Here is a 17,320-nt window from a genome sequence, read left to right on the forward strand (position 1 = left end):
TTTCTACACCAATACCATCAGAACGCTCAGGTCATTAGCACATGTAGGACTACCATGTAAGATTGGTAGATCGGTTTACTCTTGAGGCCTACCCTCTTTGGACATGGATCAAAACGTGGCAGAATCAGTACTCCAAGAGTCAGGTACTGACCTTGCAAAAAAAGCAGCTTCAACAGGTGGCTGAATAATGATGATAAATGATGATCCACCTGATGATTTATTGTTTTAATCAGGCAAATCCCACTGAGATTCTCAAGGGAGACCTGGGTCTGAAGGCAGCCTGAACATGTATAGTTTTGGAGTGCGGGAAGATCCGGAGTAACAAGAGAAAAAACACCTAAACACAAGGAGAACATGCAAACTCCACACATAAAGACCCCACCAGACCCAACCTGGGGCTTGAACCGAGGACCTTCTTACTGAGCTGATCTCACCTGATTCAGCTGATAATCTGATTTTGATGACCTAAACTGTTTTGTTCTGTAGAACACAGTAATCGAACCTTTAGCTTTCACTAATACGATTCATCCATCCAATTTTTTTACCTGCTTTTTCCTTTTCAGATTGGAAGGGAGATCACTGTGTAAGAAGTGGGGGACACCTGGACAAATCCTTTACAAAGACAGTGACAAGAGACACAAATGGGGTGTTTGACTTTAAAAACAAAAAGTTCCTGCAGCTTCACCTGCAGACATCAGTTCATAAAGTCAGGACAGTTGCATGCTAACAAAGTAACAAGAACATAAACATATTTATGGCTCAGAAACAGGTCAAAGCTCTTCAGCATCTGCATCAATAAAACTTAAAAAAAAAAACCTGGAGCTCATATTTTAAGAAACGTTCTCATCTAGTCTCATCTGACTATCAGATTTTACAACCTCCCTCATTATGATCAACCATTTTTAAATAACTTAAGATAAACTACAGCATGTTCACAGCATCATAGCTGTCCTTTTTATTCCGTGCATATTATAATCATGACAGTTTCATTAAAAAAAACACTAAAACCTGAATAAAAATCCTTCTAACCACTCGAGACAAAACGAGAATGTCCAATAAACATGAGTGCGAACATCCAGCAAGCACATGAATGTCAAGCTAACATTAACATCCAGTGCAAAAGTGAATGTCTGGTGAACATTTGATCGTCTGGTGAACGTTCTGCAAATTGTTTGACCACCTGGTAAACGTGCGGTGATATGTGTGAACATCCATGTGATGTGGGAGCATCCAGAGAATTGCTCAATGTCTGCTTGACGTGCTTGTTTGGCAAACGGGAATGTCTGAACATCTGGCGAATAGCTGAATGTCTGGCGAATGTTGAATTGTTTGTGGACACGAATGTGTGGTAAACATAAATGACCAGTGCACACACGATCATATGGCAAATGTGTGAATGCTTGCCGAACTTTTGTAAGTGTGGCAAACACGATTATTTATGAACATGAGAACATGTGGCTAACAAGAAAATATTTGGCTAGCGTGAACATCTGACTAACATATGGACATTAGGGATGTCCCGATCAGATACTCAGTGTATCGGTGGCAGATACGGCCATTTTTTGAAAATCGGGTAGAAACAGATTTAGTCATGTGATCGGGCCGATCCAGTTTTCGCGACAGTTTTCAGCATCATCATGCTTTACAACCGCTGTTAAGAAGACAAGACGCACACAAGTATGTAACCATGTCCACAGTGTGGGAACACTTTTCAATGGAAAACAATGATGCTGAAACTGCATCTTGCAAAATCTGCAAACTGGATGTTTCTCGTGGTGGGAACAGCAGGGCTCGCTTTAATACTACCAACCTTGTCACTTGGAAAGAAATAAAGAAATAAAGCTATTGGATCGGTATCAGAAAGACTAATCATTAAAAAAATCTGATTGGATCAGGAGCCAAAAAATCTTGATTGGGACATCCCTAATGAACATACATGTCAACCTCTTCGGACGTTTACCTGTACACTGACCATCAAAAATCAGTGATTTTCACACAAAAATCCAAAGTACTCTCACATGGTACAAGCAAAACCATTGATTTTGTGGCACAACCAGCCAGCTGAGTTTTTTTTTTTTGTTGTTGTTTTGAGCCACTGGAGATTGAGACAACACGATAAGTGGCTGGGACCTAGCATTAGCAACGTAGCAATCCGCTACCTAGGCATTAGAAACTATACCACTCCACTCACCTCCCTCATCGAAATCATTACCATACTGCTCCGCTGCCCACCACCGGGACTATAAAAGCAAATGCCAGCCTTAGCAAGTTTTTTGGGGGAAACTTTGGATAGTTCAACAAACATGTTAACGTCTGGCAAACATGCAAAAGTCTGGCAACCATTTGACATCTGGCAAATTTGTGAACATCTGGCAAATGTATATGTCTGGTGAACATCGTGAACATCCAAGAATGTTTTTGATGTCCAAAAAATACAGGAATGAATAAGTGAATATCCAACGAACATATGAACATCTTGTGAACATAACAAAATCTGGTGAACATGTAAAGGCTGATTTATACGCAACTTCAAGATATTTGTTCTCAATGAGGTAGTTTTGTGACAAAAACTAAATCTTTTTTGTTCTCACATTGCCTTTTCTCATAGGGGTATGTGCCGAGTCTTGTGTTTTTAGTTAGAACTTTGTGGGCGCGTTTATGCAAAAGTGGTTGAATTGCACTCTCTTTTGGCTTCAACAGCTCTGCAGAGCAGCAGCTGGCCGAGGCCGTTGGAAAATACAACCATCTTTACAAAAACTCATAAAGACAAAGAATTCATGGAGGATGATCGCCCAGTTTTGTTCGTGGAGGAGATGGCACGAGGACAAGTCTAAGTTGATAAAAAAAACTTTTTGGACCTATACATGCTGTAATGCTAATTAGATCAAATATAGATCCAATATGAGTAAAATAGTCATAAGCTGGCCCAAGTTGTCTAAAACGTTGCAGTGTGACAGGGCCTTAAATTCTAAGACATTTTATATAAAATGTTCTTATTTATGTTACTATAAGGTTGATTGTTGCTTTAAAAGTGAGTTTGAAATTCTGAGTTTGTTTTGTAACAGAATTAGTGATAATTCACATCATAAACATTGAAATTACTGATAAAAGACATCTAGACAAATGAAAGAAAAGCAAACGCGAACACAGACACTTCTCCTGTGTTATCTGCTATCTGTCTGTTCTAATGTTACTGGAGGTTCTGGTCTGCTCTTAAAAACAATAACAAAAACCAACAACTTGATAACACAATAAACTTAATTTCTGTACAACCCGTACAGTTTAATAAAACAAAATTTTAAGCCTGGTCCCTTAGAGACCATATGAATCCTGGGCAGATCCTTCTCCAAAGCAAATACTGAACAAATAAAAGTATAAACAACTTCTACAACCTTGACAACAACTTTTCTTTGTGCCTACAATCAGGGAAAAAAAGCCTTCTGAGGAGGAAACAGCACTGTAGCTGGAATCATAGTGTTATGCTCACATTACAGCGACACAAACAGGAAAATATCTGCGTCTGGGGTAAACATCGATGTTAGCTCTTTTAGTGAGTCAGCACTTTTTGACGATATGCTGATTTTTCCATGTTGAGATATCAAGTGGAGAAGAGCTGCTTAGACTGAATACTGCTGAGGTGTTTGATCTTCTCGGCTTGGTGGACCGATCCATCAGGACGTCAGGGCTGAACTAAAGTTCCTCTTTCTGTCAACAGGAGCGTCAGTGCGCACTGATGGATTTGTGTGTGTGTGTGTTTTGCACAATGTAGATGAGGGAGTTACTGGAGCTCAGGGCCTCATGTCTACATGGCTGGATGTTCAGTCACAGTCCTGCTGCCTTGATGGCCTGTAGTGGTTTCAGGTAATGCATTTGACATCTCTGCCTTGCTGAGAGCGATGGCCAGCTCCAGGTCCTCCTGCTCCTGCTGTCGGAGCCTCTTCAGACGCTCACGCTCTGCCCGCTCACTCTCACGCTTGGCCCACTCCAACTGCTGAGCTTCGTTCCCGAACTGCAGAAACACAAGGGCAGAGGGGGAGCTCTTTTTTAGAAGTGGAGCCTATGCACATTTTGTCTCATATTTAGAGATAGGGAGTTGTTAAACAGTCTGTTTAGTATCAAACTGTTATCAAATCTTTAAGTAAAATGGAGCATAGAACAATTCTGGAGCATTGGACTGACTTCATGGGAAAAAAACTGTTTTAATGAAATCTGATGAAGAGGCCTTGTCCAAACAAAACAAAGCCAGTTCTTCCAAAGCAATCTTTTTATTTGTTTGTTTTTAAAACTATGTAACAAGGTTGAGTCAAGGCTTCTGGATGAGTTCATCTTTGTTAAAATGTTCAAAAAGTCTTCTTCAGTCTGAAGAGATGCTTCCCCAATGTATAGGTGGTCATAGTCTGTTTGTGCCAAACAAAGCAGCCACAGTTCAAAAGGATGGTCCAGCAAAGAAAGGCAACATCATCAGGCCAGGACTCTGCAGTTTACATGTATCTACAGGCCAGCGGTCACTCTTTCAGGGATGAAGATATTCTTCTTATCCTTGATAGAGAGGAATGTTGGTTCGGGAAGAGAGTAAAAGAAGCTATTTTTGTGAAGAAAAACTATCTTCACAGCTATTTTTTTCAGAAACGCATCCGACACTTGCGACAGCGGGGGTGGGGGCTAGCGGTGCGCGACTGTTCTTCTAATAAATGAAAACTATGTAACACAGTTGTTTACACTTAAATTAAAATATTTGACCAAAGGAAAAGCAGAGAAGGACTAGAGACAGATGAATATGATTTAGATTGTTATTTCTGTGACTGTATACGACCCACGGGAGACATGACATTAACAGCAGTCATCATTTCATTCCTCTGCTTTAGCAGCTCCTTTAATTCCACAGCTGACGCTGCTAAAAATGACAGATTTTCTTTTCTGGATCTCTGAGAGCAGAACTTCAATCTGCAAACTCACAAAGTTCTTCTTTTTACATTGCAATGTCATTTATGAATGGACACTTCCTGGTATATAGGGCAGGAAAAGTAGCCTTATTTGTTGTTTTTAGGGTGGTAATGATGCAAATTTCATCTCCTTGTGCGCGAGCGCCTGATACGCATTCATCAGTTTACATTCTTCATTTACACACTTTTCCTGAAGATAGAAGAGTTTGTTGAATCTGATGTGGCATGTTCGTATGAACAAAAGTAAGAGAAATTTAGGATAAGAATATGAACATGTTCTTTTGCATGAGGCCCAGTATGTCTAAATTGAAATAAGAATACTGTTTTTTCTGTGTTTACTGGACATGGATCTAAACTTCACTGAAAATGTTGTGCTGTACAGGTAAAACAGAACCCTCATAGACAATAACAAACCATTTTTGGTAGGATTTTGAATAAGTTAAGTATGAACAGGTTCTTACCTTGACTTTATCAGGTCCTGTCAGAAAGGTAGATTACAAAGCACAAGTTATAAACCAGACATCGGTCACATTAACATATCTAAGCTACTTCACAACAACACAAAGACAAGGTTAAAAGAAAACCTCCACAGTTTCTATGCAGTCCTCTGAACAGTGATTTTTTTGTCTTGTGCCTTAAAAAAGTCTTCAACTTTTCCACATTTTGTCACGGTCCAAATTCTAAGTATTTCACTGAAATGTTATAGGACAGTCCAACACAAAGTGGCTCCTAAATGTGAAGTGAAAGAAAATAATAAATGGTTTGAAAGTCCATCCTTTTTCTTTTCAGCATTCCATCACAGGAACTGAGACAGACGACCATTAACACTTTGAGACATTTTAGTTACCAATACACCTTAACATTCATGTTTTTTGGTCTGCAGTGGGAAAATGGAGTAACCATGAAAAACATGTAAACTCCACACAGAAAGGCCCCCAGGTGGGAGGCAAACCTTTTTGATGTGAGGTGACAGCTGTAACCACTGAACTCTACATTTTAGTTTGTGGTATCAGAGTGAAGGAGAGTGTTTACAAAAACACTTTGTGTTGTAAAAAAATGCTGAGAAAAATGTTTTTTTTTCCTTCTACTTCACAACTATGCACTACTTTGTGTTGGCCTGTTACATCAAACCCTAGTCAAATAGTTCTAAGTTTGAGGTTGGAACTCGACTAAATGATGAAAAAGTTTAAAGGGGATTAAAAAATTTTCAAGAAACTGTTTATTTAGTGACTCTACTTGCTTCATTTTACAAGATGGCTATGAGATTCAGACTGTGGTGAAAAGGGTTAAATATGGCTTCTGTTACAAAAAACAACAGACATGAAAATAGATAATTCCACCAAGTTTCAGTGATTTACTCTGCTGGCATCTACACAGAGTAAATACACAAGAAGAAATCAACCAAGTCATTTACACATCTTATTTTTATTATTTCCAATCCGTTGATTCACTGTTGTCTTTACAGCAGGACTCTCTAAAACATTGGCAAAGGTTGCACTCGAACTGCACTGATTGAAGACGTTTTTGAGAAAGGAAAACTCACACTCTCTGAAATCAGCAGTGCTTTGCGTCGACATGGAGCACCACATGACTCTGTTTATGTCAGGAGGTTTTGTGTGGAGCACAACTTACGAAGACGCAAATGCGCCAGGAGTTCAGGCCATGATTTCTGGTTCCGCCAGAGGATCCCAAATGGTTCACTAACAAATAAAACTTGTCTTTGCTTTAAAGTGCCTGTGACATCAATTTTTTGTGATAAATGTGATTGCACTTTTGGAAAGATAACATGGATAACATGCTCTAAAATTTATTTCACACCAATGAGATGAAGAGTTGTTGAGATATTTGCATGTGAAGAAACAGGAATTGATGTCAAAGGGGAATGTCCGCATGTAAACAGGGCATTGCTATGACTACAACACAGACAGCAGGGAATTTTCTGATGTTTCTTTAGATAATTTTAGTCCCTATAAGAGAGAGATGAAAAAAGTCAGAGTTTAAATAATATTGTTTTAATAAACAAAAACCAGGGAGTTTTCATTCTTATAGTTCCCCTTTGATGTCACTTCCTGTTTCACTTTAGATGAGCCAAATTTTAAAAAAATATGCCAGTTATATGACATAATGTGTTGAATCTGTGTTTTATGCTAATTTTCCTAAATATGAAGATATTTTCTTTGACCACTTTAACCAGTAAAGTGAGAAAAAAAAGAGTTTTTTTATTTTTGTAATTGTCATTTTTCTAATTTAGTTTTAAAACCAAAAAAAAAAAAACACAATTATTTGTCTTTTTTCCTGGTTTATTGTAAAATAAAAAATTAAAAAACGGACCATACAAGGTGTTTATGTGAAAATTTACATTAAAACTAAATATTAGGGTTATCTTTTTTAAGGTACTTCAAACATCAGATAGTCTTCACACGATATTTCAATCCCAACTTTTAAAGATAGATTTAAAATCTATTTGGTCTGAAATGAGGCAAATATAAACCAAGACAAAAAAGAAAAACAACCAACATTTTAATTTAATCATGCCAAAAAAAGGCACAGATTAATGATTCTATACAAACTACGAAGGTAAACGTCAGTGAGGAGATGCTGTATTTAAACTGCCCCTCGTCGGTGGGACCACCACGCAGGAACCTAATCAGTTTGCTGCTCTGGAGCTTACAGGTGTGTTAACATGTCAGGACAGAAAGACATCAGCACTGACTGTAGAAGTCTTTATTTTGTTAACGACGTCCTGATACAGCTTTTAAACATCAAATTAAATATCCAGTTTTACAGTAAAAGTAGATTTATGAGCAGGCCCTGAATAAGACGGTTGTGTGAAAATTTGTTAAATTTAGCAAAACGGATGAAGAACTTTGAGAAAATTATTTAGTTAATAAATCAACTGCATCCTATCAAACTATTTAACAGTAAATAAATGTGATGTTCAGATAAATGCACAATTTTCAATTTAAATTAATTAACCAATCTTATTGTATAACTATATTTTGTACCTAGTCACTTCGTATGAGAGGAAGCATACAGAAACAGTTACAACATGAATGTAACAGCAGAGTGCAGTGGAAAGAAAAGTTCAAAAACATTCAAGTTATGAAACAAAACAATATGTTAGAAACAGAAAGCAAAGCTACAGAGCTAAAGCAGCAGACACACAGCAAGCTGATGAAATGACAACAGACTTCAGAGCTAACAGCTGAGAGGTGATACTGCTCTTTATTATGTTACATTTATAAATCAAAGTGAAACCAGTCCACCGATAAGATAATTCAAAACAGAAACCAGTTCATTGTTGCTAGACTAAAATGTAAACATTATTATTATAACATTATTGTCCAGCTATTGGAGAGCTGTATTAAAATTATATTTAATAAAGTCATGCGTTTGTATTTTCATTAAGGCGGAGTATAAAATCTATTTTTAGATGCATCACATGATGGATAAGGTAGACTTTGACTTGATTTTCTGATGTCAAGAATAAATTTTATTAGCAATAAGCTGTGCTGCCAGATTAGGAGTCAGCAGAATCGTTGCTGCATCAATATTAATAAAGATGGACGAAGTCTCTTTAACACTAAACTTTTCTCATTTCTGAAGCTAAAACATGAGTTTTTTTGGGCTGTGTCTCAAAGGGATGAAGTCGACGTAGGGTGTTACTTGTCAGCTGTTTCCCAACACGTGACCCCTGAAAAGCTAAACCCACAATGATGTTTTTTTAATTTAAGTGTGACGTTGTTTTAATAATACTGAATTTTAGAAAAGGGGGTATCTGCAGTGACTAAGTAGGCGTTTCTTAATTTGTGGGCGTAGTTTACCCAAGACGTGACTGGTCAGATTGATGGTGGGGTTTGAAGGAGCTGGGGGGGCAGCTTGGTCGAGTCGGACAGGAAGCAACATGTTTTTTTAGATTAATTTTAGTTATAAAGGTGCAGAAAACTGCACGAAATTTGAACGCCGTACATGTGGAGGGACGTGTAACAATTTGGCTCAGTCAGAACATCCCTGACCAGTTTGTAAAAAGATAGATACAAATCAATATGAGTTAATATGAATATTAGTCATAATTTGAGACAGGAAGGTGCTCACCGCATGAAGTCAATAAATTATGCTTACATGTTTACAATAATTTTTATTTGAGTCATTGTTCGGTTTTAAACTGTACACAGACAGTCAATTATTTTACTATTATCATTACTTCCTCTTTTAAATTGCCCCATAAGACAAGTCAATCCAACCAATCACCATTAGGGTCATCTCCGCCCACAGGACAACATGTACTACAGAGTCCCTTACTTGGAGTTTTGTGAAGTTATTCTGTCAATAGGCAACTCAAGGCGTATGATATGTATCACAATGGTAACAGGGCAGCTCATGGTCACACAAACCTACAACATCCGTGGACCAGACCGTCTAATCTCACAGTTGTTTATGCAGCTGACACTGGCGGTCTATGGCCCATGTGAGGTGTGGCCAACGTGGGCTGCAACCCATGAATTGAAACTCAGCCATTGTATTTTTAGAAGCAGAGTTTGCAATGTTGGGCTGCGTCTTGCTGACATTAGCTCCGCCTCCACACCTCCCAGCTCACTAAAAGGCTGTAACAAGACAGCTATTTAAGCCTCACACTAATCATGTTGAAACTAAATTTAACATACCAATGTTTCCAATATATTGTACTTACCTTGCGAGCAAGGTAATAATTACACAAATCAATCAAATTCAACAGCTTAAAAAAACAGATCAGAAGATATATTTTAAGACTTCTATTTATAGTCTCTTTGTTCCACAGGGCTTAATCTTAGAGGAAAGTTGTGTTGTCTCTTTGATTGGTCAATGTGTATAGTGACTCCACCCCCATGGTGCCACAGCTTTACTTGCTTTATAGGGATCCCCGATTAGTTGTAACATTATACTTTATTTGATAAACATACATTTTAACTGTAAAATAAAGACTGTAAAAATACTGTAGGATGTTCAGTTTTTATCATTTTTAAACTAAAAGTTTAAAAATATATTACACAGATGGAGCCATTTTATTTACTCGCAAAGCATTCTGGGTAAATGATGACGTGGATAGGTCATCGGTGCGAGGCTGCTAGCGAGCTATATCCACCCTGAAGGTTAATCTTGGACAATATCTGATGATCGACTCTTTTAAATGAAACCAGAGAGCGTTGACAGAGAGGAGAAGGTAGAAATGACTCAGCCTGGAACTGAAAATATGGATGGAGGACAACAGAGCTGCTTCATGGAAGAAGAAGCTCAGCTTAGCCTGTTAGCTTTAGCGTTAGCACCGACACTATCACCATATATACAGTATGTATTAGCTCAGCGCTACACATTCTCCTCTCATCACTGAGGTCCTCCATCCATATGACAGAGAGGGGAACACAAAAATGACTCAGCCTGCAACTGAAAATATGGATGGAGGACCTCAGTTTAGCTTGTTTGTCGCACTAGCGCCGAGCTAATACATATAAGGCAATATAGCCTCGGCGCTAGCACAAAGGCTAACAGGCTAAGCTGAGGTTCTTCTTCCATGAAGCAGCTCTGTTGTCCTCCATCCATATTTTCAGTTACAGGCTGAGTCATTTCTACCTTCTCCTCTCTGTCAACGCTCTCTGGTTTCATTTAAAAGAGTCGATCATCAGATATTGTCCAAGATTAACCTTCAGGGTGGATATAGCTCGCTCACACCGAGGACCTATCCACGTCATCATTTACCCAGAATGCTTTGCGTGTACATAAAATGGCTCCATCTGTGTTAAAATATATTTTAAAAAAATAATAAAAACTAAACAGCCTACAGTATTTTTACAGTCTTTATTTTACAGCTAAAATATATGTTTATCAAATAAAGTCTAATGTTACAACTAATCAGGGATCCCTTTAAAGTTTGGCAGACTGACCAATTTAACACAAAAGTCTAATGAAATAAAATTCACAGAAGTCAGTCAGTATTACTCATCTCCCACTTAAGAAACAAATGACCACTCAAACAAAGAGTTGGCTGAATGTGTGCTGAAAATCACTGATTTAATACAAAGTATTTTTGCAGCAGTGTTCATCTAACACCCTCTGCTTTTAGCTATGAATTGGCATTTTATCACTGACTATGTGTTATTTTATTTTTTCTAATAAACAAAGGGAGGAAATCAAGGAATATGATACTCTAGATAGAGAACAGGTGCTGAAAATATTGAACTTGACAGAAATAAACCAGATGGGTTTTCTGTGTTCAGCCCGTTGGTCTCAAATCATGCGCACATGATTTTATTTGGGTGTAAATTTCTACAGTTAACAGTATCACCAGATCTCAACTTACAGAACTGACGTCTGTTAAAGCCAAGCTAGAGCCGTTACGGGTTTTACTTGATGCTGAAGACGGGGCGAAGGGGTCTTTCCCACTGAATGGGTCTCCAGGGCCTTTTTTACTCTGGAACGGGTCGATGACATCAGAGGTGAATGACTGGAAGGGGTCGCATGGTTTGGAAGGGTCTGCTGGGCCAGTCAAGCTCACTGGTGTTGTTTTACCTGAAAGTGTAAAAGATGTAAAGATCATCAGCTGCAGACACCAGGGCTGCACTGAGCGATCCGCCTGAAACCAGAATTGGCTGGCTTTCACCTTGATGGTCTAAAACCAGTGGCCGGCCAAATGCACAAATAAAAAGACTAAACAAAGTGTTTAACCTTCATTTGTGTCCCAGATGCTGTCCAACATTCATCAGCCTATTTAAAAGGAGAAAACTAAATAAAGTCTGAAGCTCACAGGCCTCTGTGTGGACAGGTATGTATAGTAATATTTGACGGAAGCACTTCTAAAACCTTGAAAACACCACATTTAAATTCACGTATTTTAAGGGCTCAAAGCACCTGTATGAACCCTTTTAGCACTACTTCAGAATATCCAAAGCTCTATAAGTACCACCATCATGACAGACAATAGAAAACTCAAGAACAAGTCATCAACGCTGGTTTTTAAGCTTGTAATAAAACATGTCAAACAGATGGAGTACCTCACAGAAACAAACTAACTGATCTACTTATATAACTAACCCTACCTTTAAAACCAGTTTTAATGGCTAAATAAACTTCTTCATATCTTATCTCCTGGGTTAAACAAAGGAAAAATACTCTTGACTGACATTGTGTATCTTGCTTGACTCCAGTTTCTGTAACAGGACTGACTAAAGTAGAACCATTAAAATTAAACACACAAACCCTGGTGGACAGTGTGGGTTAAGATGTTGTGGTTCTGTGTGTTTGTTGCTGAAACATCACCACACACTGTGGTCTGACTCTTCTGCTCCACAAGAACTGAATCTAAATTTGAGACAACTACTAGAGTTTAATTTTCTTCCTGTTTTGCCATTTTTGTTGCAAAGAATTTCAAAATAGCTGATCGTTTACCCGAGTACCATCAGTTGTACGTGCACTATAATTTGATAACCATGGCACTATATAAATATACCACATAAGATTTAGCACGACCAAAAAGGTAACAACTCCATCATTTCTCACCATACGATGATTTTAGCCTAAAAACTCCATATAAGGTGGTTTGCATTTCTTCAAGGACTGCTAGAATTATATATAAATTAAAAATAGTATTGAAAAATACGATTTATTCTTCATAACGTTTATTTAAAAATGTATTGTGTCAACTATACACAGTGCTATTTTCATCAGTCAAAAAGAAAAATGTTTCTGCAAGTCACACTTTCATTAAAGCACAGAAAATCTAGCAGCTAATTACTTCAACAAACAGTAATATTTGAGTATTTTTGTAGTGTACATAGAAACTAGTACTGACCACTGGGTGGTTTGGGTCTTGGAGGGATGGTCTTTTTTGGAGGTAGAGCTGGTATGTCACTTTTCCTGCTGAATGGGTCATCCACAAACACTGCCTGGAGAAAAAAAAACAAATATATACAACTAGAAACGTTGCTGAATGATAAATAAGTTGTGAACTGAATTATCAAAGTTAAAATGAACAAAAACTAAAATCAGCAAATCAAAAGTAAAAACCTAAATTCAACAAAACCATAAGAAAACTAAAATAAATCTTTGTCTAAAAGCTAAAATTAGTAACACCATAGATAAAAACTAAAATTACCAAAACTGTAGCTAAAAGCTAAAAAAAAAACATAGTTAAATACTAAACTGAGCAAAATGGTGGCTAAAACCTATGTCTAGTAAAACATAATAAAAGCTAAAAATGGCAAACTCAAACCTAAAAGCTATAATAAGCAAAACAGTGGCTAAAAATAAACTGTCTAAAAGCTAAAATGAGCTAAAATGAGCATAAAAAGATGAATATAGACTGTTTTTTAACACACTGAAAAATGTCAAAATCTGATTTAAAGTTAAATAACTCAAAAATGAAAAAAATTACAAATACTAAAATACCACTACACAGGATTGAGCTGAATGTTTGGATATAAGAATTATATTAGAATAAAGTATCCAGCAGTAGTAAGACAATAACAGAAGAAACTATAATGTGACTCAGCCTTTACACAATAAGGAAGACAACACTTAATGTATCCATGAAGATTTTTTTCTCCTAAGTTGCAGCAACTGTTTCTCAGTCAATTAGTCGGTCATCAAATACGGCAGAGTGTTTTGCTTTTCAGTAGCAGCTCCTGAGAATAAATATTAGTGGGGTGGACATTTGTTTCCTGAATCATGAATTATGCAAATTTTATAATTTGTTATATGTTCAGTGGAAAAACAAGGATACGTGCTGCCTAAAACAGATCTTGTTGCGCACAGAATGTCCCTTTTTTTCTCCATCCTGCATTTCAAGGTTATTTTGCTGCGACTCGGAGCTTTATAATTGAACAGAACAGAATTCAAAATAAAACGTATTGGGACGGGAGTGAGTGTAGATTAGACTGAATTTTAGTGTTCTGGTTTAGAGTACGAGTCTCTACAGAACAAATAATGGTGGACTGAGTCAAAAACCTTAAGTTTTCAGACATGCTGCAAAAAAACATGTGTTCTCTTTAATGTGTTTTTATATTAATAAATATGTGTATCTGCCTAGACAATGTGCTTTGAGCTTAAAGTGCCTCACTGTCCACACTGTTAGGACACCACCTACCTTCTGGTAGTCTGGCAGCCAGCTGGCCCGTCCTTCAAAAGACTCTTTAGGTTTTGACATGTGACTGAAGTCTGCAAACCCAGCGTTGGTGTTCACGCTGCTGTTGAACGAGCTGCTTCCAAATGGGTCTAATGGGCTGAACAGATCTGAAAATGACAGCATCACAATTATTCACTTCTATCCACAAACTTAAGGCCTTAAGACTCTTCCTCAAACGCTATTAGCTGAGACTTAAAGCAGCTTTTGGTCACTTCAGTGTGACTTCTGAATGGGCTGAGCAGCCCTATGTGACAAATACAAGACAAGAACAGAATCCTGTTTGAGGAACTTATTTATCTCACACTAAAATACAAGACCACAAAGGGAATAGTTTTCTTCACATTGTTTTTAAAATGCTGACTGAAGTGCAGCTTTCTGACACCAGGTCGTACGTTTCACTCCAGGAAGCCTTAGTAGTCTTGAGACTTCATGTTGTCCTGCACAGACTCACAGTATCCTGTGCAGCAAAGCAGCTCTAAGACGGAGCTTCCTCCTGGATTTGAAAAAGTTGTTATCCTCTTTGCAAACTTTATTTTTTTCTTCTGTAAACATAAAGTGACTGAAGCTGAAAGCTACAATTTTGTTTCTTGCTTTTTTTTTTGTGAATAGTTTTCTTGGAAACCACCACAACTCAAAACATAATAGATGGTGAGGTCAAAAAGTGTTGGAGTTCAGCTTGAATGGATTTAGATGGTTTCTTGGACTCTTTTGTTTTTTGTTTTTTTACCATCAATACAACTAATTTGATCAACCTGAGATGCATTTCCTTATACGTCCACATTAATATTCTTCTTTTTTATAGTCAGATGTTTTCAGAGGAACAATAAGCTGCTTGGAGATAGTCTTTTAGTTTTTACCTTTAATATATATATCTCTAATCTTCTTTGTGAGCCCCTCAGACAGTTTTTTACTTTCTCTGCTCCATGCAGACAACAATACCAAACTCCCCGGTGGCTGTTTGTTTTTTAACCTTTAACAGGCTGAATGTCTGATGAAAAGCTTAAAAGCACTTGTGATACTAATTAAGGTCAAACACTTAGTTTGAAACATGACTAGAATGCAAAGATTAAAATGTTTATTTACAGTTACTAACACGTGTCTTTACTACTTTAACACATTTAACAGATATTGAGCTAAGGTTTAATGGGGTAGTAGCTGAGAGACCTCTTCAACACATATTCAAAACACTAACATTTGTAATAAACTTTCATCCATAAAAACTGTTGCAAAGAGAAAAAGTCATAAAATTACGATACAATCAATTTACCGGACTCTGTAAAAAAATAACTAAGAAATGGCACAAATAAAATGATTTTTAAATTAAGATCTAAGTAAAACAAAATCAACTAAAAACTATCCAACATATTTTACATAATATGTTTTGTTAGCATGTTTTGTTATAAAGTGTGAGTATGGAATTATTAAACAAAATCCAGCCAAAGGATAATTTATAACACAGGTTTAAACATACAAAAATACAGAGATAAATTTTACCTGGTGCTCTTGGCTTTGAGTGGCTTGAGGAAAACGGGTCAGCGCTTGTAAAGTAATTGGTTTGCTGTAAAAAAACATAAAAAATATAGTTTAAACTTTATGCAAAATTATTCCATTTTATTTAATCAGGCTGAAAGCAGAAGTAATTTATCATCTGAACACTCCATCTCTAAAGCAGTGTCTGATACCTTGGAAGGTAAGGTGGCACTTTTACTGAAGGGGTCTGGTGTGGAAAAAGGATCTGTTTTTGTGGTCTTCTTGAAGAAATCTTCAGACGAAGTCTTGAACAGATCTGCGTCTTTGAATGGATCTCCTCCAAAAGGATCTGCAGCGGAAACTATGAACAATTAAACTTATTTAATTCACTTTCAAACTCTGTAGATATCTTAACATGAACGTCTTTAGTAATGACTGAAATGTTACAGTATAAATTTCTAGTGATAAACTCAATGTTAACAGAGTTATGACGTTTTCAATGTTAAGTTAGCATCTATGCTAATTGTTGGTCTGCATCTTGTGATTCTGAAGGTATACAGGTGTTTGTTGTTGTGCATTTTTAATTAGACATAAAAATATACAAATAAGTGTCCTGTTTGTAAAAGAAACTACAGGTTAGGTTTCAAGAAATTTGAGATATACTGGGTACGTCTGGAATTTAGGGGTGCACTGATAAATCGGCCCTGCTTTCCTTAATTTTGGGAGATCACAATCAGTGCACCCCTACTGGAATTTTCTTGAACTGCAATAGTTATTTCAATTTGTTTTGTTGACTCAGTCACTTATCAACATAGAAATGCATTTTAAATTATCCTTTGAACATAAACAATCAGGATATAAATCACAGACAACCACATGATACATTAGCACAATTACTTACTGAGGGTAGTTACATTTTCTGTTAAAACGTAGTCTAAGCGCTGAATGTCTGTTAAAATTTGCTGTAGAAGCTGAGAATTGTTACAGCTAAAAGTAGCAGAACACAAGCTACAAGTAGCAAAACCATAACTAAAAATAAAAAAAGGCTATATTAAAAGATAAATGCAGCAAAAAAGACTAGTTAAAAGTAGCTATAGGACATTTAAAAGCAAAAAATAGTAAAATGGAAGCCAGAAGCTCAAAACAGCAAAAAGTAAAAATGCAAAAGTAGCTAATGCTAGTTAAAAGAAATAAATGTTAGCTGAAAGCTAAAGAAGCAAAGGACAGATAAAGGAAAACCTACAAAGGGCAAGATGCTTCATAAAGTTATCAAAAGGCTAGCTTAAAGGATCAAAAGGGAAAGATTTTGCTACAGTTCAGTCCCCCTCCTTTTGCTACATTTTTGGAAAATTCAGATCTCAGCTAAAGTTTACTAATTTTAGATGAATCTAATGTTTTGTTCTCTTTACTTTTTAACTACTGATTTGTTTAGTTTTTTGCAATTTTAACCAAGTCAGTTTTTTCTTGTTCAACAGATTTCATTAGACATTTAGTACTCAGTGTTTACACTGCATTGTGTCAGAACATGTTAATTTCCCTTGTGTTTTAGTTACTATGAGACTAAAGACTGGTACAAGTGACTAAACTTAAATAAACAGACGTTAACTCTGAACTGACTATTCCCAGTAAATACCTGTAGTTGTTGGTGGTGGCTTTGCAAATGGATCATTTAGAAATGGATCACCTATAAGGGAGGGGTTGTGTAAAGTAGGAAGAAACCAAAAGAGAAGCAGGAAAAAAAAGTCAATAAGCA

General features: G+C 36.9%; 1 protein-coding gene across 3 annotated transcripts in view; it reads right to left on the reverse strand.

The window, feature by feature from the left end:
* Positions 1-2,082: 2,082 nt before the first annotated feature.
* Positions 2,083-17,320, reverse strand: part of eps15l1a (epidermal growth factor receptor pathway substrate 15-like 1a) — a 41,782-nt gene continuing 26,544 nt past the window's right edge. For all 3 annotated transcript variants that reach the window (XM_014008090.1, XM_014008089.1, XM_014008091.1), the window contains 8 exons: positions 17,201-17,251; positions 15,780-15,928; positions 15,592-15,655; positions 14,059-14,204; positions 12,766-12,859; positions 11,325-11,486; positions 5,405-5,421; positions 2,083-4,009 (listed from right to left, as the gene is read on the reverse strand). In XM_014008090.1, coding sequence (XP_013863544.1) covers positions 3,803-4,009; positions 5,405-5,421; positions 11,325-11,486; positions 12,766-12,859; positions 14,059-14,204; positions 15,592-15,655; positions 15,780-15,928; positions 17,201-17,251 — 890 coding nt within the window. In that variant the 3' untranslated portion in view covers positions 2,083-3,802. The remainder of the gene's footprint in view (positions 4,010-5,404; positions 5,422-11,324; positions 11,487-12,765; positions 12,860-14,058; positions 14,205-15,591; positions 15,656-15,779; positions 15,929-17,200; positions 17,252-17,320) is intronic.

Source organism: Austrofundulus limnaeus, unplaced genomic scaffold (genome assembly GCF_001266775.1).
Source record: "Austrofundulus limnaeus strain Quisiro unplaced genomic scaffold, Austrofundulus_limnaeus-1.0 Scaffold47, whole genome shotgun sequence".
Classification (NCBI taxonomy): Eukaryota; Metazoa; Chordata; class Actinopteri; order Cyprinodontiformes; family Rivulidae; genus Austrofundulus; species Austrofundulus limnaeus.